We start from the raw sequence: 27,026 nt of genomic DNA, 5'->3' as shown, positions 1-27,026 counted from the left end.
TTACACTGTTAACAACAAAATATAAATTTAAATATAATTGTAAAATTTCAACTGTTAGGTAAACTTATTGTATAACAGCTCAAATCAATGCAGTGTTGTACAAAAATTAGCTTGGCACTATGTGTGAGTCTGTGTGCTTTCCCACTTTCCCACTTCACATCGATCTACATGAACTGTGGAATGTATGAAAGGGTAACCTGATTTGGAGGCAGACCTGATGTCAGAATCAAATGAAGCTATAGATCGATACCTTCTGGTCCCCTTGACGGCATCCAACCAATTGGGAGAATGGGTTTCAAGGTTGGGGAAGGGGTTTTCAAAAATAGTTTTACTCAACATCGGAGGCATCGTTGTCAGACAGGTGGTAGTTGCTCCCCTTGACCCGAATATATTCCACCTGGCGGCCTTCATCTGAGTCAGAGGCGCCACATGAGCAAAGTCGACTCTCAAACAGGGACTCAATCTCCTCCAGCCGTCTGCCCTTGGTTTCAGGCAGGCAACCATAGATGAAGAGGAAACCCAGGAGAGCAAAGCTGGAGTAGAGGAAGAATGCACCTAGAATGCAACAGGTAATTCTTTGAATATTTTTGTAAATATACAGCATCCCTGCTAATTTAATTTTAGTTGCTTATATGTGTGGATCATTTATAAGTGAAACTGACAGCCTTCCACTTTGCAATGATCGATTTATATGTTAAAAGAATGAGTGCCTAAGTATAAAATGTCAGATGATAACAGTTGAAAGGTCATTTAAGTGTTTACGCCATGCGATGACACCATGTGCATGCTCATTGACTCAATAAGTTTCCTGTACTGATTAGCACTGTACCATAGTAGGTCAGGTACTGGGCCACATGGAGGAAAGTCAGAGAGACCAGCACATTGAAGGTCCAGTTAACTCCGGCCGAACAGGCATTTCCTGTGCTTCTGGCCCATAGAGGGTAAATCTCTGAGTTGACTGTCCAGGGCATTGGGCCCATTCCTATAATGTTGCCAGACAAAGAAGAATTGGCTCCCATTTTATGTGCAAGACAATGAAAAGAGGCAATATTCAGCATGCTACAAACCTGGTCCACTTACCAGGGGCGAAGAATGCCAGGTAAAATACGAGACCCAGTAGGACTATCCAAGAGTAAGAAGTGGGGCAGAAGTTATAAGCCCAAAAGGTTTGATCTTTTGCCTGGGTTGAGTTGGAACACCTGTTAAGCCAGAATGCATGTGTCTAATATCAGTGAATATTCAGTTTCTAGGAAATGTTTTGGTGTTGCACCTTATATAACAAGTAACAGCTTATAGAGATGCCACTCTGAAAAATCTTTGCTCCATAAGCAGCAAAACAAACGTATGACAATATGCCAGTAGTGCTAAACCTAAATTAGTTGAGTTTAGCATCATGGATGAACATGACAACCAGAAGATATGGATATATGGATGCCAGAGAGTGAGTACACACTTGCACAGGTGCCCTGACCTGCTGGTTGTGACTCACCGACCCCATGCTGCCTTTTCAGTGGAGGCTGGATTGACTGGTTCACAGGAGGAAGCGAACACTGCTGTACTGTTCTCTCGATAACAGAACCCGCAGCTTGGGTCCAGCATGCAGGGCTCACAAGACCTGGAACAGAAGGTCAAATGAAGATGACTGGAGATTAGCACACTTGTGCAAGCCTATCCATGCTGAACTCACCCCAACTCATAACATCAGGTATCCTGTGGCCAAGTGTTAAAGCATGGGGTTTTGTTTTCTGCATTGTACAGCAGGACAAGGCAGCAGTGCCAAGTGGAAGGTTGTCTAGAATAGCACAGCAGCATTCAGAAATACAGAAAAAGAGAAATGTTTTGTACCCAGATATGACTACTGTTAAGATGACAGCAGAGTCATTTCGACTCCATTATGGATAATGAACTTGTCTTGTTTTAGGTGGGCACAGGGGCTGGCTGGAACAAGGGCATGAAAGTAAATTAAGACAAAGAGAGTATGGATCGTAGCTCACTATAAGGTTTCTATTAGAGATGCCTTAAGAGTATGGAGACCCTTCACAAGCTGCAGACCCCAAATAGAAAAAGTGCTAATAGAAGCACTTTTTATGGTAATACTTCCTAAAACAATGCATTCAGAGACCAGAATCAGCTGTATCTAGTCTTATATAGTATCTAGTGTTATCTAGAATATATATATATATATATATATATATATATCCTAAAGACACAATGTACCAACAGAAAATTTACTTTCATTATGCATCAAAATACCTCCTGTATGTTTATTCAATATGATAACTCAACTAGTGTATACGATGATGTTAACAGATGTTTCTATTATGTAGATATGAACAGACATGATGGGTGGACGAACTGAAGCATTTCTGAAAGGACTCACAAGTGACTTGTACAGCTGGTGTTGGGCGCAGATGGATCATTTGGATGAAGAGTGACAGGAGGGGAGTGTTGTGCAGACAGTAGAAACCCAATCGCCAGCAGTAACAGACTCAGACTAGTGCCTGCAGTGATACAGGGAGCAAAAGATACTATACACATCTCATACAGAATATAATTAATAATCTTCAAACCTTCACCTGTTTTTCACTATTCTGCATGTGTGCTTCAAACTGTCTTAATTTTCAAATTCAGCAAGCAAGTTTCATGTGGTGAAACATGATGTGTACTCTGTGTGAGAGTGGTCCCCACCAATAATGCTCCCCAGAGTTAGTCTTCTGCGGCCCACTCTCTCCACAAGCCACACCCCCAGTAAAGTGAAAAGGAAGTTGGTGAAGGCTGTAACTGCTGCCAGCCAAATGGCAATCTTGTCATCTCGCACTCCTGACATCTGCAGTATGGTGGCGCTATAGTACCTGGAAAAAGAGATACACGGTACAACCTTAGAGCCACAGACTAATGGGATATGACCATGTAACACAGTATTTACCAGTTCAAATGTCCTCAGTCTTCTTACACATAATAACAAAGGACTGATGCTACTAAACAAATGACCAATGCTACTACTACTAGAGCAAGTTTGGAAACGTGCTGTAATGTGACCAGTGACCTGATGATTTGATGTCACTGTTTGTGTTATCCTCAGTATTAGTCTGTGTCATTAGGACACTGTGGCAGAGAGGCTGAGTTATCTTATTAGCATCATCTTCAGGGATTAAGTAACAACTCTTATCGCTGCCCCTCAATTCCCTAAAATCCATCAAAGCCTTTGAGAGTCAACTAATCAGGGGCTGGTCCCATTAGTACACTTAAATACATCATCTCCAGCCATGGTAATTAAAGTGCTGCTTCTCTGTATGAAACAAGTTTCCTTTAAGGTCATTCTCTTCCACCAGAGCTGATAAGGCTCTACACTACTCTGAACTCCCTCCTTCATCTGTGTGACCAGGCACTGGACAAAAGGCCATGTCACTGTTTAGTGCCCACACCAGTCATGATGAACACAGTTCGTGACACCGGGCAGAGCTGACCAGTGTATCCACAAGCCACTCTCATTTTACCAGTTGGACAAACACACTCATAAAAGTTATATGGCCACACACCCACCCACTCATGGATCAGCAATATATGTCAGATTCAGATAAAGGCAATATCTGAGGTTAAGTTAGAAAAAGGCCACCAAACAGACTAGTTTTCACGCAGACAAAAACCAGAGGGGAAAAACTCTTCTTAAGACGTTCACAGAGAATACCTGCTTTCTCATTCGCAAACACTCGGGCAGGACAACAGAGCCGCACTTTGTTTTCCTCTATTTCTTTTTTTCAGGATCATTCCCAGCAAAGCAACAAACACATCTCACTGTTAGAGAAACAAGACTAGATTTGGGTGTCTCAAACTAATTCTTTCAGAAATGTTCATAGTTCATTTCAGAAACACATAGTCATCCACTGATACATGGGCTGGTGCAAGCTACCGGTTTGGCATCCACTGAACAGCTATTAACATATCAAAAACTCAAGGATGCGCAAGTAGCTATACTTACTATAGTCACTTTTATTTTACAGTGCGCATCTTGTTACTAACAGGCTGACTGTGCCAATAAACAAAAATAACCAAAAGTAAAAAGTTATCTGAGGAAAACATTTTTTTTTTTAAACAAGTGCTGAGTTGCCATGCAGAGATGAAAACAAAGGAAGCTGATTTCAGTCCCACTCTTCGCCATGTACTCTCCCATAACAGCATGCACAAGCTCACACAGAGATGGCTGATTTTGAGAGCAGCGGGTTTAAAAGTACTTTGCCACAGTTCCCTCTTGCAAAACCTGCTGTGCCTCTATCTACCCACAGAATAAGCCTGATTAGGAGGCCAGTGCTGGCATAGTCTGATGCTGTATCTCCTCATCTCCCCAATTGCAGTGATAGAAGCAAAATGGGCACAAAAATGCCACATCATATCAGCTCTAATGCACCCACCAGCCTAAAGAGAACAAACATTAGAGAGAGATGCGCAGCATTTTTCTAAGGGGTATAACAGGAAAGCAAACATGAAGGAGTCTAGCTTAGTCAACAGTATTAGTCATTTTCCTGTAATGTGTGTAATCACAAGGAAGATATAAATGGATGAGCAATGCCTTTGCTATCCCTGAGTATAAAAAAATACAAAAAGACACAGAACATAGTTAAACCTTAAGAATGACTCCAAAGCATGCCAACAGATACGTCACGTGTGTCTTGGCCAGCACACTCTGAACATCCACACTCATATCATCCACTGAAGATGATCTGGGTAAACAGGAATGAATCAGAGAGCAAGTATGCTGTCAGCAAGTAAGCCACAGAAAACACACTGTCTGACCAGTATCTGGAGAAGTCTTGATAGACCTGGGTTTAAGCATAATGTTTGTTTCAGTGGCGTCTTGCTGAAAAGACCTTCATTGCTATTGCCTCATTTTCTAATTTAGAGCTGTCTTTCACTATAGAACCCAGGCTATTGACAACTGCCCTCCATTACGCTCTGCTTAGGGCTTCTCTAGCTAACTTCTTTTGCAGTATACAACTTCTTATCATTCAGCTTATTTAAACTTTCCTTAATTTCAACTTGCTGAGATGAATGCTACTCTGTGGACTGTTCCGTACTGATAAAAAGAGTTGCTTTATGGCCTGTTTGTGATTGGCCTTGTTTCTTGGTCTCTAGGATTGGCAACCGCTGTTCTTTTAAACCTCTCAAAGTTGACTGTATTGAAGACTTTCCCCAGCAATGACAGAAGTAAGAAGTTTAGAGAACTTGATCAAAAGACCTGTTTGTTTGCTGGACTCTCTCACTCAGCTTGTGTATTGTGTCTCTGGATGTGTTAATATATGATCTGATCACCTCTGCATGGATCCCATTGGTGCCTGAAGTTTTTTTCCAGGAGGGTCACTTTTTTCACTGACTCTTTCCTTGGCTTTCCTTGCACATCTATGGGTGCTGTTGGACTGACAGGTGGATCTGATGGAGCAACCCATTTAAGGACCTACTCACAGTTGTACGCCCATCTTTTTAGTAGGTTCTCTTGTTGCGAGCAAGACTGACTTTTTGTCTAGAGTTGGTCTGTAAGTTTTTTGGTATTTACCTGTCAGTTTCTTTGCTGTGTCAAACAGCTGTTTTAGACTTTTTTTGCCCACAGCTTCTTCTGTATCTTTGACAGGAGTATTTGACAAATCTCTTCTGATGCATCCACTTACTACTCTGTGCTTCCACACTGTACTCCTGTGGTGTGGAAACAGCCTTCAGATTCACTGCTGCCCAAGTTCGGATGCTGTTCAATGCATTTCTTTCTCATTCTTATTATGGGTGAAGGTGATTGTGATGGATTTTCTTTTTCCCAATGGGTGTTGCTGACAGTATGTCTTGTGGGAGCTGTTGTCAGAAACAGTTTAATTTCTGTGTATTCCACAAAATAATGAGAGAAATGCTACATTCTGACCAAGCAGCCTGTGGACTGAGTATCCATCTTGTGATCAGTGCAGATTAACACAGTCACTGTCCACTCCAAACATGGACGTATGCGGAGACATGCTTGCACTGAAGAGCCCATGTTCGATCACTGACCTCAGTGTGTGAGTGTACTTGAAATAACTGCTGAAAGCCTCACATTTCAAGTCTTGAGGGTGCAGCACTGTGAATACGATGGCTCTCAACAAGTCTGTTCTCTGAAAAAGCACGCTAATTGGTTTCCTGGGTGCCTTGGCCAAACTGAATAAAGCGCATTGTTAAAAGATATCAGAGCATAGTAACAAGCTGAGATATAACAAGCTACATTATCTTGCAGTGGTAATCTGGATTAAAGGTGGACAGGTGTGAAAGAAATCCAGGCTTTCTATTGATAAGTCCTCTCCTCGGGGAGAGAAGAAGCCACAGCAGTCAGCTGTTTCTAGTGCCTCCTTACCATGGCAACCAGTTTTTTAATAAGACTCACCTCGTGGCAGGCCAGGGCACTTTGCAGAGATGTTCAATTAGACCTGGCTGTAGACCTGCTCTTCAAAAAGGCATGGACAGTACACCTTAGGGGTTACTTAGTCTCACTGCCACTCCTCTGACTTCACCTTACAAATTAGCCAAGGGCATGAGGAGAGGGACAGAGGAAGGTTAGAGTGAGACACAAGAAAACAACAAGAAAACTATACTTCATATATTCACTTGTGTGAAGTACATTTAAGTGAACTGAACAAAAAGAAGAACAAATTAAGTGTAAAGTGACTGGATCGATTTGATAAAAACAGAGGTAATGCATTTTAATGCATTTTTTAACCTAAATGACTACTTGAAAATTGTATCTGAATCATCAACAGAGCTTTCACTTTAAAAGCTTAAAACCAGAACCATAAAAATAACCAAAAGGTTTTTTAGTATTAAAAATGGCTTGAGATGACCTTCAGAGTTATTAATGTACTCTTTTCTCCACAGCTGTACTGAAAGTCACCTCCCAGTGTGTTTGCACCTCTGAATCCTTATGGTGGCAGTTCAACTGTGGAGGTTACATAAGAGCCATCAAATGTGAACGCACACTGAGGTGAGCAATGGCCTTGAATCTCGACTGAAAATGGGAAGCGTTTTCAGAATCCTTTAAATACCGTGTGGCAAATTGGATTCTCACCACAGGCTCCCAACATGAGTAGAAGAGACAACAAAGATGTAAGGAAGGAAGAAACAGAGATGGAGGGGGATTTGAATAAAAGGCAGGGTCTGGGTAAAATCACATCACAGGTGAAGAGAGACACGATTGACACAGGCTGGGGTCTAAAAGCCCAGATCACTGTAGACTCTCAAAGATGAGTATGAAACCTTAAGAGCTATAAACTGCTTCACAGCACATTAAGCATTAAACCTTGTAAAACAAATCACTTTGAAACCTGTAATTCTCTCTTTTCTATTTTTCTTCTTACAATAAGCTGGTCAATCATTACTTAGAAGAGTTTGATGGATTTGAAGTTTCACATTTATTAGTCAATATATTTAAATGAGCAGAAATAGGATATGAACCAACAGGTGCACACACAACAAAACGCTTTTGAAAATATTTTGGAAACTCTCTATATTTTTTTAATATGGTGTTGCATTACATGGCAAAATGAGTGATATATGTCAACACTGAAAGCCATTTCTTGGCTTCAAACCCACACTGAGAATTACACACAAAAAAAAAATCACTTTTGGGGAAATTACTGATAAAATATCTATGTTTATTAGTGGTTTTACTCATTTTAGCATGATTCTGGGGAAAAAAAACTCTGAGATGCCTTATGAATATTATCCCAGGTCTTGCAAACTGAGAACAACAACCAGAGTTGACTTGTGAGAAGGAGACAAAATATCTACATTTATTGGTGGGTTCAAATTCTGCTCTGGGAAGCTAGCAAGTTAACACTGGCCACCCATCCTCATCTAAACCCCTCGCACTGTCTAATTCTCACCTCAGCTGAAAGGACATGAATCATGCTCTTTGGATTTGACATTTACACATGTTTCACCAAAGTGTGGATGAACATGCAGTGAAGTGAAAGAAGAGTTTGAACAAGAACTATATTTTCTTAAAATGCTGCATGCATCTATGAAAAAGTGGCAGCATTAACTATGACTATTTGTTGCTGAAGCATGGCTAGAAACATCAAAGGCTACTAAATGCAAAAGGTTATGTTTTATCGATGTCTTTACTAAATTAGAGACATGGAGTTGTATTCACTTGGAATATGGAAGTTTTTAGATGCGAGCTGAATTGACAGACCAGAAGTGTTCTCCACACCAGTGACTCAACATGCTACAGGAATACAATGCCACTATTAACTCTGCTTTAAGGAAAGAGCCCTATCGCAGAGAATCAAGTGATATAAGAAACTCTTGAGTAATGCAGCCTCTATTCCCCTGTCTTTTGAGGTGCTTAGTTTTAATGTATACGAGAGACCCTCACTCATAGACAGAGAGATAGAGTGAAAGAGAGAGAGAGAGAGACAGACAGAGAGAGAATCTGCTCCCACGGGAACTGACCTATTTCACTAATGAAAGAGAATGAGTGCTGTGCCACACAGATGCTGCGCAGCAACACTGAAACAACAGAAATCTGCCTTAATTCAATTCAATTCAGTCACACAGGAACCACATACACAGAAATACTGAGACAATCCAGCGTAGACACAGCACAACCCAACACAACACATACACACACACACACACACCATCCTCTTACCACATTCTCAAAATCAGACAGTAACATGACAATACACAGAGACTCCATACAGTGAAGCACTTAGCATATCAAGGCAAACTTCTCTGCCCTGTTCTCCCTAACAATCACCTGGCAACGTGCAGTGACACAGACAGAGTCGCGTTAAAACAAGATGAAACAAAGTCAAATTACGTAAAGCCAGGATGCTTTCTCTTGTCTATGCCAAACATGTTCACGAAGCATCACTCCGAAGTACACAGACCAGATATTTCATGCAACCACATTCATTCATGAACACAAAACTGTCCTCAGACTTCAGATGCATGAAAATGCAGATAAAGAGTGCTAGCCACAGGAGTCAAAGACACATATAATCAGTGTCAAATCAGGGAACACATACAGTGGACACCAGTCTGCACCAGTGCCACTGATGGCCACAGTCTCTGACACTAGTGCCCATCTGTCTCCATTACAAACACAGATAGCAGCTCATCCTGCTGGGTCTGCAGAGGGACCAAATCAAATCATCTCAAAAACACGGGCCTGAAATGCCAAAGAGGGCGACCATATCGCACACAACAATAAACACAAGCAAACAAACAAAACAGAATACATTAAAAGATAAATAAATAAAAAAGAAGGTAGGGAAAATATTTTTCCAACTTTCCATGGCAATTATCACACAAGAATGAAATGCATGAGCAATTAAGCTACATGAATAATGGCTATTCGGGGGATTAAGCAAAAGGAGAGGATGGTGTTGATTAGGATGAACATCCTCATTAGCTTCATTATACTGGCCTCCCTGCTCAACCGGTCACTAGGTCTCCTTTCTGAACGGGGCAGCGTGGGAGTGATAAGGGGAAAACTTGACTATCACTATTCTAAAAGGCCATTAACAACGAAGCATTCCATGTAACTCAATTATCTCAGTGATCCCATGGTAAAGGTAATTGAAAGATAACAAGCAAATATGAGTAAATGAGGCCAATAACCTTTAGAGTTAATTGTGACACAGCCATCAGCAGTAAGTGACAGCAGTTCTATTCAGAAGCTGACCAAGTACGTACAAGACACTGGGTTAATTCTCATCACTCCTCTTATTGCTCTGATGCTCTTAACAGGAGATGGAAACATAGAAACAGAGAAAAGGAGGCTGAGAGGGAGAAACAGAGGAGTGGAGGTGTTACGATAATCAGTATCAGATTTTATTTTTGATTTTGTTAAGAGACAGAACATTCGGTGAAAGTGCCATGTCACTCCAGTTTGGAAGCAGGCAGCTTTTTTTTTTTTTTTTATAACATTTCAATGCCAGACAGAGAAAAAATGAAATGGGGCATCTGCAGGGTTGATTACGATATGGCTATGTTCACATTTTGAAAGAAATCGATGGTTCAAACTGACATAAAAATCGACACTTGTCCCTAGAAACTTTTTGCTGCATGAGAGATATCGATGAGTCCATCTCTCTAAGCCAACTGGACTGACAGCACATCCAATAACAACACAGTTCACAGAGCTCCCAAGTACAGGAGCTTGACATCTCACATTATATGCATATTTCACAAAACACTGAAGCAAATGCTAAACAAGCACACACACAGGATAAGACTAATCTGAGTAAACACTGTTTAGCTCATTAAATAAGATGCTTGTTCTGAGACGACACGCCACTGGATCGCTGGAGGATAGAGAGGACTTAGTCTGTGCAGTCGCTGTGAGAAACTCTATTTGTGCTCCATAAGCCATCTGGACCAGCAGCACACAGATTGACTGACACCTCTGACACATGTGAATGCCAGAGCACAACACATTTGATTGATTGGGTATGTCATCTTAGTTGCTGTCTGACAAGACCTGTCACCCTTCGAAATGACAGTTGAGGAAAAGTAAACACACATACGGTCTTATTTCTCTTCCCCTTTTTTCCTCTGACTCTCTCATTCTCGTTCTCTCTAACTCACACAAATATTCTCAGCTGCACCATGAGACGTTGCCTAGCAACACCACATATCCCAGGATTGTTTACAATGCTTGAAAAATACTTTGGTGTCACCAGGATCAGAAAAACAAGAGGTTATGAAGATTGAGTAGCACCTCTGAAACATAAAGGCTAGCAATAACCAATACAGAGTTTTACATAAAAATACATATCTATATACGTGGCATAAAAAAAAAAATCTGCAAACAATACAAGCTCATGCTGTCATACAATTAACTGACGTATTTTGAGGTGGTTTACACAATGAATATGTTGGTAAATTCTACAGCTGACACATTTGGTACTTACATGACAGTGTTGATCCCAGAGAGCTGCTGGAACATCTGCAGCCCACAGCCTACGATGAGAGCGCGGCGAGCTGGTGGATAGGTCAGAATGCGCCAGATCACAGGGCCTTTCAGAGACAGACACAGAGGGACAGAGAGATAGAGACTTTATGTGCCTACCAGGGGCATCTTGTTAGAGGCTTGAGCAACTCAGCATAAAATCATGCACAGTGACCACAAGTAGAGTACTCGTGATTACTAACAGACAAAAGGAGAGGTATCTGTAAAGGACAGTATGTCCTGGTAAAGTATTTCATCTTTAAGTCAATATACTATCAGTGGATGAAATTGTACGGCACTAACACTAGTTTGTGCTCACCCATAATGACCCACTCTGGGCTGCTGGACTTTGCCACCCTCCAAAACAAATGTACAGACCAAAGTTGTTGTTTTTCTTTTTGTTGTTGTTGTTGTTGTTGTTGTTTACAAGTGTCCTACTAAATCTAAAAATGCTCACAGATTTTCAGTCATACTGGTTGGAAAAATCAGCTACACAACAAATTTGTGAGTGTTGTTTTCCTGAGTAACTTGACGGAAGGCACTGTTATTTGGTGCTTTCATAACTCCATTTACTCTTAGTGAGGGCTACTGGGTGTTGATTTAAATTAACAGTAAAAAACATATTAGTCACAAAGTTAATTTAACATTTTTTAGTATCTAGTGCATTCTCGTGACAGAGTGCCTTTTATCCTGGACAGAAAAACATGAAAGGGTGGGCAGATAAAAGTGTTTAAACATCTACGAGCAAAAACACGCTAATGGCATATGATAAAGGGTAGTTTTCATCAGCAATAATGAAGACTTGCAATATTCATTTCATGAAGAGTGCTGTGGTAAGCAGGTGAATATAAAGTTAAACAAAGTCAGAACCATCCAGGTGGAGTGTCATGACACATATGAGTTTAGGACTCTATTTTGTAAGCCCATTGAACTCTGGGTAACAGCTGTGAGTGGCAAGCTTTTTGGCCAACTCTGCTATCAGAAAACCTGTCAATATGGGGATGAAGAGGAAAATCCCAGCTAGCACAGAGCTCCTCAAAAGAGATGCATTAAAAGGTTCACACTCAGTGGGTATTCACATTCCTGATTTTAAGTTATTAACAATATTGGGAGAGATTCATTCATCAAAATCAAAGATCTTTAATTCAATCATTATATCAGTTTAACTTGGCAAGGTCAAAAATAATCAAATATTACGAGTGGGGACCATATTTATTCAGTTAAGAATTCATTTATGTGGTTATTCCTTCCCTTTTTCACATATTTGTTCACTCATACATTTATTCAGTTGGATTTCCCAGGTGCAGATGATTCCACAATACAGATGGGGCAAAGGTGTTAAAGAAAAGGCCCACAGTAACCTCAGTGTAATCAGACATTAAAACAGCCCAGCTGATGGAGGAAGTGACTTGTTATAGTCGCATATTCACAACAACTGGCTGAGAATTAACATAGTGACAGATGATTGGTCTGTTCCTGTAGACGGGTGCAGGAGACTCTTATCTGATTAGCTGTCCAAATTCAGATTCATGAAGCCCAATGAACTGGGTTTGGAGGTAATGGCTCTTTTAATGAAGCGCTAATTTCATTCCCACGGCCGCGCAATCCCACTTCCTAACAGGTGGCTGAGCACTGCCATGGCCCCTCTGTAATCCAATCACACAATGAATGAGGACACTGGCTGGACATGACCAACTTTACTTCATGTTTGGATTGTAGACAAACAATTTACGAGGATGGACATGCCCTGCATGCTCAGAATTTACCCCTGACAGAAGCTGTGTTACCAGTTACTATATGCACGTCCCATCGGATGTTCACTCGAGGTGTACACCTATTCATCTCCATGGCAACTCCTGGCCTCTGTTTGAATACCATGTGTGGCTTTTGATCCTGTTGACTGTAATGCCTGATGTGAGGTATTACCCTAAATGTGTGAAGGCCTTTGTGCAGTGGTCATATGTATCCCTGAATGGACACTTGTGTGCATTGTGTGTTAGTGGTAAACTCTATGTCTAAATAACAAGGCGATTCTATTCCTTTGATCTTTGAAGAAACGGAATCCCCTATTACCTCACATCCTAGTGACACTAGCTCTTTTTCTTCCAACAATTTTTTCCCCTAGTTGGACCTCATTTTCAAGTGGACAATTATTCTACACATCGAAACATCTTGTTTTTCACATCTAAAAGCGCTAACATGATTTTTATGATGGACAATAATAAAAAAAAAAACATAACAAATAGAATCAATAATTTTTATCAATGATTTTACTTTACACTCACTCAAAGTCAGAGACAGGGAACAGCCAACTCGTCTATGCTCATGCAGTACCCTGATTCATAGACTGACTGACTATTAAAATTACCTGATGGATTACGTCAGTCTAATCCTTGATTAGGTCCGAACAAATACAGCGTAATAATCACTATTCAACTAAATTATCAAATAAGAATACAAGAAGGAACCATCTTGTGTCTACTCCTATGTAATGAAACATAGGGTCTGACTAACTATAAACAAAGCAATGGCTCATACATAAAAACAACGCCATACATCATGCTGGGGGAGGGACACTGTGTGAAGAGAGGAGCGTAAGGAGAGGAGGAAAATCACATAAACAGAATAACAAACATGTAGAAATATTGAAATGAATGTATTTTTAATTAGCTTGTTCCACTGCGCGTGGGTTTAAACTGGCTCATTTCCCAGCCTTGCTCTTGCCAATATTAATCCAACTTCAATCCTGAAGTTCCTCTCTGGGTATGGCTCTGCACCAGCAGCCTCCCTTTTCACAGAAGTGCCCCGCCAGCTGAGCCACTCTCTGAGGGCACCCGCGGCCATTGGTTGCTAGGATTCATGAGCCAGGCCCAGCCAGACAGACGCACCCAGGAGATCTCATCTTTAGCCCGTTCTCCGTGTCTCTGTTTCTCTCTCTGTTATCTCCTGTCTGAAGACTTTGTTCCCCATAGACATCCTGGCCCTGAGAATCTCTCTTCCTGTGAATCTTTTCCTCTCATCTCACTGTTACTATGTCCAATCATGCATAGACTGAAAACAAAGTGTTTAGGACACCTCACAAAGCATTGCAAACCACTGCTTTCCTTCTGTCTTGTTAAGGTTTTGCTGTTTGCCATGTAAAAGAACTAAGAGAAGGGTCAGCATCCCACTCATTTATTTGAAACCAGCATTTTCAACCTATTCACATTGAAGTTTTACTACTTTCTACTCTCCAACAGTTGCTCAATTATTCACTATTATTTTCCCATTCACTGAGTTCTACTCAAATTATTTAAGAGTGGCAGCTCTAACCTATAAATCTGTATATGAAACTTGAGGGTAAATGACTGGTGATTTTGCACTATTGAGACCACATAGATTCAACCACCAAACTTCATCTGAAGTGATACATTTGTGAATGGGCAGTGACATTTTTAAAGCACAGAAGCCCCCAGACACTGGTGAGTCACTGAACCAATGAACAAAAGCATTTTATGTGGTGATGATGGTGTGCTGTCTCCGCTGGGAGTGCAGATACAGACATCCACAGGGGAACAGGAGATGTACCGTTAGAGGACAGAAAAGACCCCATGCAATTCCACAGATGAGGAGGAGAAGACAGAAAAGAGAATAAAACAAGGGAGGTAAGAAGAGGGAGAAAAGATGTAAGAAAAGGACATGTATAAAATGTGTAAACTGGAATGGGTTACAACAATGAATCTTTGACCTCGTGGGAATGCAACATTTTAAGTCAGAGAATATGTACAAGGGACCATTGTTTCTAACTGTTATATCACAGAATTTTCCAAGTTACTGCAACATTGCTGAAACAAAAGCCAGACCTCATTGCAGTAGCACTTTAGCAATGCATAGAACACCGTAACAAGCTGAGAAACTCTTGTTCATAATCAGCGCAACCCTGAGCAACACATTCTTTTCAGTCACGCACGGTTAGAGCGCCTTTATTTGCAAAGTCTGGGGTGGCTGTGCTGACACCCACAGGAGAGTGGATGATGATAAAGCAACCACGGTGCTGGGGTTTTCATTTAATATTAATAAGCCGTAAAAGAGAAACCTGCAGGGAAGTAGCAGCACTCAGCTCTCTCTTTCCTTTTTCTCTCTCTTTCTCCCCAACATTCCCTCTATGCCTCTTTTATTCATCAAAATGTATAGAGGAAAGAAATTCTTTAGGAGACGTGATGCACACAAGCAACGTCACTTACACATATACATGCTCTTTCCCTCTCTTTTCCCCACTTGTCATTTCATGGTTTATTTTCTCATCTAATCAGTGAGGTTGCAGCTTTGATATGCTGTTACTCTCATCACTTAACAATCTCACGACCATCCTTTGATTCCATTACTCTTAGAAATCAGTAGACTGAAATTGGGCACGATGGTGGCTCTGATTCTGGGGCTGGAACTTGACTGACAGAAAGGCCAACAGCTATTAGGCACCATCGCTTAGCTATCGCAGATAGACTCTTAGCTCTCAGAGACACAACAAGTTGACATAAGAAGAGTTTGTGTTTAAGTGTAAAGTGATACAAAGACAGCATAAAGACACCCTTAGGAAAAGATGATATATGGGGGGAAAAAAAGAGTTACATGAAGCAGAGGAGTATGTTAGTGCTTTGATTCAGTAAGGTTAGAAAAAATTCAACAAACCATAACAAACAGAACAAATAAAGGACACACACACACACTGAAGCCCAGGGCTCTGTACACTCATAAATAAGAGAAAGCATGATTAATACGTTAATACTACTAAGAATGTTATTTCTGAACTGAAGGACAAGTCATGGACAGATCAACATCTCAAAGTACAGTAGAACAGTAATGAACTTCTTACAGAACCATTTGAAGTGCAACAACATCATTTATTGTACCCAAAGTACAGTGCCTGCAGTAATCTCTCTTCATTTTGAATTGAAAACACGTCTATTTGAGAGAGACATGTGAGAGTACCAAAAAATTTCCAAGACTGCAAAGAGATGCAAAAATTGATTCCATGGTTGTTGTCACTGGAAACATAACTGAAAAAAAAATCAAAGGTTAAATTGGGGTGTCCAGTACCCTCTAAAGCTGCTTTATGACAATGTCTGTTGAAAAAGGTGCTATACAAATAAGATTTAATGGAATTCAAAATTGAATTGAATGATACTTAAAGACACTTGACACAACTATGGCTGTCTCATAGCCTTTCTACGACTGTTTCAGATCTGTTCAGTGAAAAAATATGGCGGGAATAAGACGGGCAACCCGATTCTCACAATCAGAACAACCATAATGGCTCTATTTTACACAAGAGCAAACATACTGAGACAAAGCCTAGACACATGAAGCAGGGGAAAGGGAGAGATCAAGAAACAGCAAGGCAGAGAAAGGTGTGAAAGAGAGAGAGCTGGAGAGAGCTAGAGAGAGAGAGAGAGAGAGAGAGAGAGAGGGAGAGTCTCCTGAATATCAAAACAATGTTCTTTTGATTCAAAAACAGGTGGAAAAGAAAATCGATGCACAAATTGATCGTCTCAATCAAAGCAGACAAGGTGGATCATGCAGACATCACCGGATCATGCAGACATCTAACCATCTGATTTACAAGTGCGTACATTTTATATTTGGTGGAGATAGATAAAATGCACAGTGAGATTGAAATAAATGTCATCCATCTTTTCACACATAACATGAGGGTAAACTCTAAGAGCATAGGACAGATACTAGAAAGAAATATATGTGAATGAAGAAAGAAAGGGAGAAAGAGATACAGAGAGAGAGAGAGAGAGATCCACATATTCAGTGCTGGATAATCTTTCATACTTTTAAACATGTAAATTTTGGTTTACCTTCCTTCTATTCGAATCTACAAACTCCACACCAGTCATTTGAGTGAAACTTATAATGGGCTAGTTTCCTCAAAAAGCAACGTTCTAAAAACCCAATGACACCATATATTTTTCCTTTCCTCGTTAATCTGCCAATCACACACAACCTCCAAAAAAACCCTTTCTGAAAGCGAAGCATACCCCACCTAGCTTGTCATGATGCTATCTCTGGTAAGAGATCGCAAGCTTACCAGCCATTACAGGTGGACTGTACTTTAATAAATCTGATCAGTCATTGCAATTAACAGCCTCCTGCCACACATCTGTTTAATATTCACTGGCAGAGGCACTAGTTTGGGGCCAGGGGTGGTGGGGGGTGGGGTTCTACTGTTTGTGATGCCCTTGTGTGTGTCATAAAAAAGACAGATTGGGCAGGGAGAAACTGTAGTGTCTGACAAAAAAACAGAAGTTCTCTCTATTAATGAGCACAGTCCACAAGACTCACACGTGCTCCCCATGATGATCTACAAGTGAGTCAAAATCATTTTTTGAGATGATAATGAATGTCTCATTGTACCATGTCTGGATACAAGGAAATTTGTTCGAGCTGTAATCTGTTAGTGTTCACTAGACACTCACCATCAAAAAAGAGAATCTTTCATGTTTTTAAAGACGTGAATCACTGTTATCCAGCCGGAGGCTTTGGGCTAAAGTCTGAATAGCAGAATGAATACATGTATTCAGATGTGCCAAACAATTTGATAGAAACATTGTATGTGTAGTCATGGAAAAAACAGTGGGGAAGACATTATACGGGTCCCTCACAGTGTCATATGAACTCTATATACTAGGCTCCTCAGCCTAATTTACAATATATAATAACAGCTCTTTTCCAATCTTCCTACATTATGCTTTCATCTGTGCTGTATGATATTTCCTGTAATAGCTGTCTCTGTCTTTGGTTCACGTCTAATAGACAGACTAAAAGGTCAGAAGATTGAGTTGGCAATATTCAGTGTCATGGTGAGCTGTAATATCCCCCCTGTAGTGCATGAAGCAAGGCTTTGATCAGAAAGAACAATTCCTACTGCTTATAACACAGTTTCCCATGTTTTAAACAAAACATTTTATGAAAGATTTGATCACTAAATAGGTTATGATGAACCAATTAAATTGGCTCCTAGGATGTCTCTCTCTAGAGTGTGGGAAACACTGTGAGGAACAAAATGAAATCACAGAAACATTCAATCAAACCAGATTAATGGAGCAGAATTAGAGGACAACGCATCCCACATCTTTATGCTGAACTCTGAAAAAGAATTGAAAATCCCTCTTGTTGTAAAATAATAGGCAGAAATCAGAACACTAATATGTGTGTGTGTGTGTGTGTGTGTGTGTTTGGGGGGGGGGGGGTGTTGAAAATGTGCTATACTTTCAACAGTGGCAAAATATTGCCTGTCAGAAAAACCCACAGAAGACAAATGAAATGGTCTGGCAAACATTTGTTGTAAAAACACTCACAAAAAAATACATGCGTACAGAATAATCTTAGCTGCACACTGATTTACTGATTTAGTGATCCTGATTGGTACCCCATACTGGTAAATACTTGTATGTAAATGCTGTAAATTTACATAAACTCTTCCACCACACACAGTCATTGCACTCTGAATTCAGCAGACCTCCGCCAGCAGAGTTTCATGAAATCTGAAAATATAAATTATTCATTCACGGAGAGATGTTATTAATACTGGGGGAGTCTCCCACCGAGATGAATGTCCATGCATGTAGTAATATTTCACTGGATGCTTTCTTACCTCCTCCACATATCAGAGATGTACAACAGACATCAACCCATACTTGAAGGAAAAATCAAATTTGGAACATTTATTCTGATATATCTCACCAAAAAGCCAAAAAACAATCACTTGTTTGGAAACTGATCTTTGTGATGAAATAATGTTATAGACAACCACTCGTTTGTTGTTTTCTGAAATTATGAGAAATCATTTTTAAATTTTAGAAATTAGGAGTGGCCAGTCATTTAAAGGGTTTTTGGATGATTTTCGTTTTCTCACAAGACTTTTAGAAGATACAATGCGAGGAATATAACCATGGCAGCATCTGTTGTATTAATGTCAATCACCTTCCTGTGAACCCTTACGTCTCTGTTTCAAACAAATGAGCTGTGAAAGAGAGAATGAGGTCTTTATTTCCCTATTTACTTATTCCATCTGTATCTCTTCTCTTTTCTCGCTCTCTCACCTCTGCTTTCTTTTGTTTTGCTATTCTGAGGCAGCGCGTTTCACTTTTGCCATTTTAATCACTACAGCGAACAGATGGAATAGTATCACTTCACAGTTTTCATAGAAACCCAGTCATTAACGACGCATTGGTACAGTCTATCAAACCATTGAACTTCAGCACAGTCAGAGCCCAGGTGCTCCAGATCAAAACAACACACACGAACTCACACAGCTGAGGAAATGAGGGAAATAGAGCCCAAAAAAGCTAAACATATTGCTCTCTCCTCGCACTTTTTTTCTCAGGGAATGATTGGCGTATTTGACAGCTATAGGAAAAGGGAAGTTGTGTGGTTGTGGCAGCCTCTGACCACATGATAACTGTAGGCCTGATCAATTTCCTCCCTCCATATTAACATGTCTTTTACCTCATGCCAACCAAACACTTTCATCTCTCATCCACTGGAATGACATTATCCCCGCTTCCTGTAGAATATACTTAAAAGACTTCTCTGGATTTACAATTACATATCAGTTAATCCATCTTTACAACACATGATATCACTCATCCCACGTCCGTATTCTACTTTAGGGACACTGATGATACAACTGCTGCAACAGGTGCTTACTCCATTTAATATCACACTTGGTTGATCAAACATCTACTTTGAACAGTGGTGTTCTTGACTCGGTGCTACAGCAAGAATCAAGTCTACGAAAAACTGGAGACACCATGGTCAAATGTATTTTCAAGTTATTTTCATTTTCCAACCCATCTTCGCACATAATAATGCCCCACTGCACTGTAATTCCCGCTGCCTGCTACACTAAAACATGGTGGCTGTGCTGCTTGGAAATTGACGGACTGGAGGAGGATATAACAAACAGTGGGTTACTTCACCTACTGAGAGCAAAGACAAAGAAGAAATCTACCAGGCCCTCCAACCCACTGCCATAGAGCTCTCTGTCAAGGTTGTCAAATCAATGGCAAGCGTAGCCCCACTTTAACAAATCCCTTTTCTCCCTTTATCAGCTATTTTCTGAGCTTTCCTTACACTGTTCTCATATCATGCAGCTCTTTGAACTAAACTGCCATATGCTGTCCTTCAGGACTTTCTTTTTTGTCTGGTGTGGTTTGGTTTAGTTTGGTTTTCATGGGCTACACTACCAGACCTAGGACAAACAAATATGAAATGTGTTTCTTCTTCAGTCACATGACAACAACATGGAAGTGTGAGAGTTTGTGGTGTGTGTGAGAGTGTGTGTGTGTGTGAGTGTGTGTGTTTATGTATATGTGTGTGCGACTTATTTCTCACCTCCTCCACAGTCTTTCTCCTCCTCCTCAATACTGTTCTTAATGCTGTCATATTCTTCGTCGATGTTCTGGTTACCACGGATCTGGCTGAGCACACGGCGGGCTTTCTGAGTCAGGCCCTTCTGGATGAGCCAGCGTGGGCTCTCCGGCAGGAAGAGGAACCCTAGGAACTGCAGTAAAGCAGGCATCACGGACAACCCCAACATGTACCTGCACAGAGGGACAGACACTGTAAGACAGGCTGTGAGAGGCTTTAGAAGATAGCAGGGCAATATTTTGTATCATTCATTCTTGCACCTACTCCTCAGTTGAGATTTATAGTAATGTACCACTTGCTAAAAATAATTACAGTTGAACAATTTATTAAATTCATGGCTCAACTGAAAAATAACGATAATCTCAAAAACATCGTCATTTCACAGAAAATCAACTGGAATGAGCCAAACTAGTGAAAATCTGCATAGTTTATATTAGAATGTATGAAAACTAAATCACATTTGTGATTGAAATGTCTTGCTTAATAAATCAAATTTTAACCTTTATAAGGATGGTAGACTGATAAGCAGTAAATCTTATCACCATGTGGGGTGGGCCTTAGGACTCATGCTAGACACTGAGGCAGATGAATCATATGCAACATTTAGATAGACAGATCTTATCTTTTCAGCGTGTTCCTGTGCCCAGTAAATGTTACAAATGTGGAGGGAGATTAAAATTTGCAGATATTCTGAATAATAAATACAGAGCAGATGTTTTCCTGAGCAGAGTGTGACAGAAGAGTCAAGGTGACAAATCTTACAGACCATACTGATGACACCCCACACACACTCTCAGTAGACCGGTATATCTCAGTCCTGCAGCTGTGTTTGAGCAGTGTGGAATCTAAATTGAAAGGAGCAGTAGGCCTCCAGTGGCGATGAATTTCTACGGCAATGGTGCCACGGAAGTCTGATAGAATGACATCATCAACCGAGGTGAAATAAGGTCAAAGGTGTATACTCTGTGATGTGGGTGCACAAGCAAGCAAGACAGATGAGCAACTCTGGGTGAGATGACTTCAAATATCAGTTTAGGTTGTAAGCAGGCTGCCCATCCACTAAGAACCTCAAAGAGAAGAATGCTATGATCAGGTTGTAGCACACAAACCCCTTTCTTACACAAGCAGTGATCTACAGAGGAGTGGAAAACAGTAATATTATCAGATGAGTCATGCTTCAGTCTGTTCTCAGCAAGTGGACGAGGGTATGGGTGTGCATGCCAGAGGAAAGGCTGGCCTGAATGTTTATTTCCCATGGTTAAGGTTTTAGACTGCTGGTATGGTGCTGCGTTTCCTGGCACAGCTAATGTCCACTTAACTCTTGAGAAGGAGAAGCAAAGACCAATAACTACAATACTCCTGGCTGAGGTTATAATGTTATTTGTGTGGCATTGATTAAGGTTCAAAGGGAACTGTTCTGTCTGGGATAACATTTGTCTGATGCTCTCCTGTTAGTTTACATTCACATCACAGCTCTGTAGCAAAATCCACGCTGTAGACACATCTATTTCAGTGTGACTCACCATTTCAATTGAATTCTGAAAACTTCATTCACATTATGCTCTCATGAAACACAATACTGTGCAAGATGAATGCAAAGCAAAATCAAACAAGAAAAAGCCTGTGACACAAAGTGACCACTCACTGCCTCACAATAATCGTAAACAATTTTCTTCAGTAGAACAGTCCTGTATGAAGTGAGACACGAGGATCAGAGACGTCTAATGCAGTAGAGAGTCCTGAAGCTCACAGAAACCTTTGGACACAAATTAGACATGTTGTTCATACCTCCATCCACCTTGAGTTAGGTAGCTGAAGGCTCCATCGATGAGGCTGGCAATAAACTGGCCAGCAGTGATGAATAAGGTGTTGATGGTGACCAGCTGGCCTCTCAGATGGGGTGGTGATGCCTCAGCAATATAGACAGGAACAGTCATAGAGGCAATACCTGGACAGGTAAAGTGAGAGAGAGAGAGAGAGAGAGAGAGAGAGAGAGAGAGAATGACAACATAAGGGAAGACAAAGCCACAAATCTTCTGCCTTCCCTTTTTCATGGTACTGATTGAGAAGACAACTCATCTGCTGAGATTCCCTAATTTAACATCAAAAGGATTATGTGTGTGATCAGAACATATTAAGATATTATGGGAGCAAGGTGCAGGGCCAAATGCCAGCCATAGATATGATTTGTCACAAAGAAAACTGCTCCAGTAGATTTTCAGCTTGATTAAAAAGGCTACCTTTAGACAATGTCCTTTCGTTTTGAAAAAAGGCCTTGATGGACAGCACAACACAACACCAAGCAGCACCTCAGGGCAATCAGTAACTCACATTTAATTCACTCCAGCAAAGCGTTTTGTGATAAATCATCATGAATCAAAAGAACACTATGAAGTTGACAGTGTGTCTTTTTTCCAGGGATGGACTTAAGTAGGTCTTTTAAAAAGGTCTGGGTCATCTTGTGAAACAGACATGATAAGTACCAGAGCAAAGACCATGTTGATGTTGTGCCAGTCAAGTGAGACCCCTGATGTATGCAGCTGGACCAATCAGGTTCATCTGTAGCAATTATAGCTGAAAGATATACCATTATGCTAATGTTGTTTATGAAAATACTCTTCAAAGTAACCCCTGTGAGACCCAAAAACTCTCATTTTCAGCTCATGGCCTGGGATGAAGATGTTAGTCAGAGCACTGTGCTGTGATAGAACAAATGCCTCCACGATATTTACACGAGAGAACAAACAACATGTGTTTGCCCAGATTCATCTGACAAGGGCCACGACATCACTGTATGCGATAAAAGTCTATTAATAGCCCCTGCACACTGCTTCCTGTCTCTCCCGTTGCTCGGTAGACAACGTACCTGTTGCCATGGGAACACCTCACTGCCTGCCTTACGATGAGGTTAATCAATACTCCAAGACAACAAGCTTTTATTGGTGTTTCATTAGACATTCGAAAGTATGAACTCTATTCATATAGAGCGAGATATTTCCAGATCAGACCCTAACAAAAAATACTGTAATCAGGCTTGAAACAGTTGTATAAAGAGAGAAGAAATGCTGGCTTTGAAAAAACAGAAAACATACCATAATCTTAGGTCTCTGAACCACATGGCATTCTAAAGGTATGTGAAGCCAAATCGATTCACAATTTAATATAAGAAATGTAAAGGATTTATGCATTCTTATTTATTTATTTGTTCGTTCACTTGCAGGTTATTGGGGGAAAAAAGAGAGGGAAAAAGAGAGGGAAAAATATAAAAATGAGTGCAGGTCGAATAGAAGTTAATGGGAACATGACTAAAGTTACAATAGTGAGGAGCTGTTGAGCCTGTAGGGCCCTAGTGATCTGTAGATCAACACTGACATCACTGCCTAATTCTCATAGTATTATTCACTTCATGCAACATAGTGGGCACGTCTGTGTGCAGTTAATTATGCAAATACTATTTCTATTTCACTAATATCTTCACTAAACATACAAACAAATCTAACACTCTAAGGGGAGATGATTTGATACACTGTTGCGATCTCAAGTTCACTTTACAAAATCCCTATTTTCACATTAGAAAGAGTAATTCTATCTGTGAGACAGAACTTGTTCATGTGAAATGACTATTTAAAGCAGTAGTGAAGATGGGGAGGGTGGGGCAGTGATCATTTCCTTCTAATCAGTAAATGACACTGACAGCTCTGTTTACTGGTCTGGCACAAGAGTCAAATCTGGTTACTGACCTCCTACAGAGAATCAAAGTCCAAGAACATGTCACCAAAAAAGATCATCAAAGTCCAAGAACACCTCTCTAATTGCCTCACACTTGAGATTGAAGGACAGCAGCATCTAAACCAGACCTTTAAGCATCCTTTCAGTTAGGACACAGAGAGAAACTCAACAGAAAGCGAACTCTAGAATCTACAGGCACCTGAACCTCACTCAAATTCTGATTAGATTATATCTCCAACTAATTAGGATTGTGATTTAGCTGAAGATGTAACTTTTTGTGAACATTAAGACTAAAATATTCCAGTTGTAATAACTATAATGTAATGACACATTGCTTGAATGCTACAGTGTCTTGTAGCAATTAAGTGTTTAATGACTGGCAGTCATTCTGGTATAATTTAGTCTATTTTACTGTGCCTTCATGATATTGCTATGCCAAATCATGACAATGTGCTTGTATAAAGGTCACTCATTCATATGTAAAAAACAGGCATAGTTTGGCTTCAGACTGGTCACTTGTGCGCTCACACAAAGGTCACCACACAAATAATTGGACTCAAATGCCCCAACTTCAAACATGGGAAGGTATGGCAGGAATGACCTTTGGGAAATGCAGCTTACTCACCAATGTTGTGATGCAGCACCACAGGTTTGCATCACAACTGCTGTGATGCTGATTAAAACAGATTTGTGAAGTACATGGACAAAACAATTAAAATGTGGAAACAAGATGTGGACTAATTAGACACAAAGATCATGCTAATTATAGTCTCTTTGCCTCTAAGGTAAATGTGAGAGTGGAAGAAGGAAGCCTGCAATTATGATACTGTTGCTTAGCCCCAGCTTTAATTATTAATGTGTAATAAACACCACATTAATAAATCATGTCCCAATACCTATCATAAATACAAACATACAAACATACAAATATAAACACACACTCTGCAGGCTCCTTAAGTAACAGGATGGTTTGACCACTGAATACATCTCTGTGAATCCATTTATTGTTTGTTTCTGAGTCACTATATTTTCGATGATTCAAGGCATTCCAGACTAGACCAGGTAGTAGCCTTCACAAAAAAAGTGCAAATCATCTGTCACTCCTCATTGCCACTTAAAACCAGGAGCATCATCTTAATTGCAACCTCTAAAAATAGTTCTGTGGCTAAGTGAAAGATCACAGCTTGAAATCTGATCAAAGTCCAAGACCTTGCATACAATTTGTGATTAAGAAATTCCACTTTAAGCAATGCGAATAAAAATACAGAAGGAAAAACAGTCCTAATTTTAACTAGTCTTCGTGCAAGCCAATGTCATTTTATTAAAGTTGTAATTCCTTGTCAACATGTTACCCCATTGTGGGTTTCCCAACTGCATTAGAAATGAGAATAAGAATGTTTTACAAAGATCTTCTCCTCAAAATAAAAGCAACAACAAAAAAAGAGACCAAAATAATATGTTGTTCCTTTACTCAGAATTGTGGGTTGTGGCATTTAAATGTGTTTGGTGGCAAGGTGTTGCACTGCACTGCTCAAAAATATGACAAGCACCATTTTTGAGGAGCATGTTTCGGTAATTTTATGTTAGCTAGCTGATTACTAACCTAATTTTGGTGAAGAGGTTGAAAACTATTTGTCCCTTTTTTATATATTATACAGTATAAATGGAACATGAAGATCCACCGAGATATGGCTAAACTTACGCAAATTGTTTTGTGCATGATTTTCTAGTACGTTTCCATTACCTGCTCCTGGCACACTTCAATGTGATGAATAACTTTTCAAATACTGTGTGTCATATGCTTCTGTTGAACACCTGCAGTTCACCTCTAAATTCATTAATTCCCCTGTTCACGTTTTTTTCTTTCTTTCCTGTTCTTTTGGAATGGGATATTACCAATTGGCATTGATTGGCTTTAATATAAACTGAATTTTTGTACGAAAGATAGTGATGCAATTACAATGAAGTTCTTTGACCTCCTCAGAAGTCTAGTAAGATGGCAGGTAACAACTCTTTCAAATATTTGTTATTTTCATAATATCTTGTGTGAAATGTGGGATGTGGGCAATGTGCACTGTATCAATAAATCAAAAATTAGACAAGTTACTCACTTAAGCACATTAATTTTATCTCACAAGCTAAATAAGAGAATGACTTTACCTAGTCCCAAGCCTACTATAAGACGTCCAATCAGAAGAGCCACTTTATTCGTAGCAGAGCTTAAGACTATTCCGCCGATGGAAAAGATGAAGCTGGCAAGCAGGATGCACACCCTGCGCCCGAAAACTCCGTTAAGAAATCCACCTGCTAAGGCGGACAACGCCGCGGCGGCTACAGTACTTGACACAAGCAGCTCTTGCCATAGAGCACTCAGATTCATCTCCCTCTTAAGTAGAAGCAGTGCTCCGGAGACCACACCTGTATCATATCCGAAAAGAAAGCCCCCAAGAGCTGAGAAGACAGCAAGGATGTAAACGAACGCTGGCGTTTCATCTTGTTGGAACTGTTTACGAGCGGCTCGCTCTAAGTCCCCAGTGGAAGTAGCGGTTGCCGTTCCCTGGCTATTAATACTTGCATTTGAAGGAGCCTTGATAAGACTCCGCTCTCCATCATCGTTCACTTTCTTCCTCCTCTCCCCCATGAGATTGTTCATACTACGAAGGTTATAGTCATTGTCGCTTGATTTTCGGGACATAAGGGAAGACCACAATGTTGTCCGCAAGAGTTGTAAGTTGAATACAAATTATAATTTAGTGTCTTAATTACAAATCAGTAATTAATTATGTCGCGGCTGGGTATTCTTGGTGTCCAAAAGGGAGGTACAATTATTTTGTTTCTGGACAAGACAACCACACTCCTTAAAAGTTGTACCCAAGCCTTGCATCTAACAGCAATATCCCAGTGGTCGAAACGA

At 40.3% G+C, this 27,026-nt stretch overlaps 1 protein-coding gene across 1 annotated transcript; it reads right to left on the bottom strand.

Moving 5' to 3' along the window:
• Window positions 1-328: 328 nt before the first annotated feature.
• On the bottom strand, window positions 329-26,807 carry slc2a13a (solute carrier family 2 member 13a). Its single transcript, XM_030785058.1, has 10 exons — window positions 26,273-26,807; window positions 22,172-22,331; window positions 20,348-20,556; window positions 10,929-11,034; window positions 2,689-2,852; window positions 2,381-2,501; window positions 1,490-1,615; window positions 1,081-1,199; window positions 830-982; window positions 329-555 (listed from the first exon to the last, which is right to left on the bottom strand). The coding sequence occupies exons 1-10, from the start codon at window positions 26,805-26,807 to the stop codon at window positions 329-331; spliced, it is 1,920 nt and encodes a 639-aa protein (XP_030640918.1).
• Between the last annotated feature and the right edge of the window lie 219 nt (window positions 26,808-27,026).

Source organism: Chanos chanos, chromosome 1 (assembly GCF_902362185.1).
Source record: "Chanos chanos chromosome 1, fChaCha1.1, whole genome shotgun sequence".
NCBI lineage: Eukaryota > Metazoa > Chordata > Actinopteri > Gonorynchiformes > Chanidae > Chanos > Chanos chanos.
Note: the sequence above shows the minus strand (reverse complement) of the source record. Positions and strands in the feature narration are given on the sequence as shown.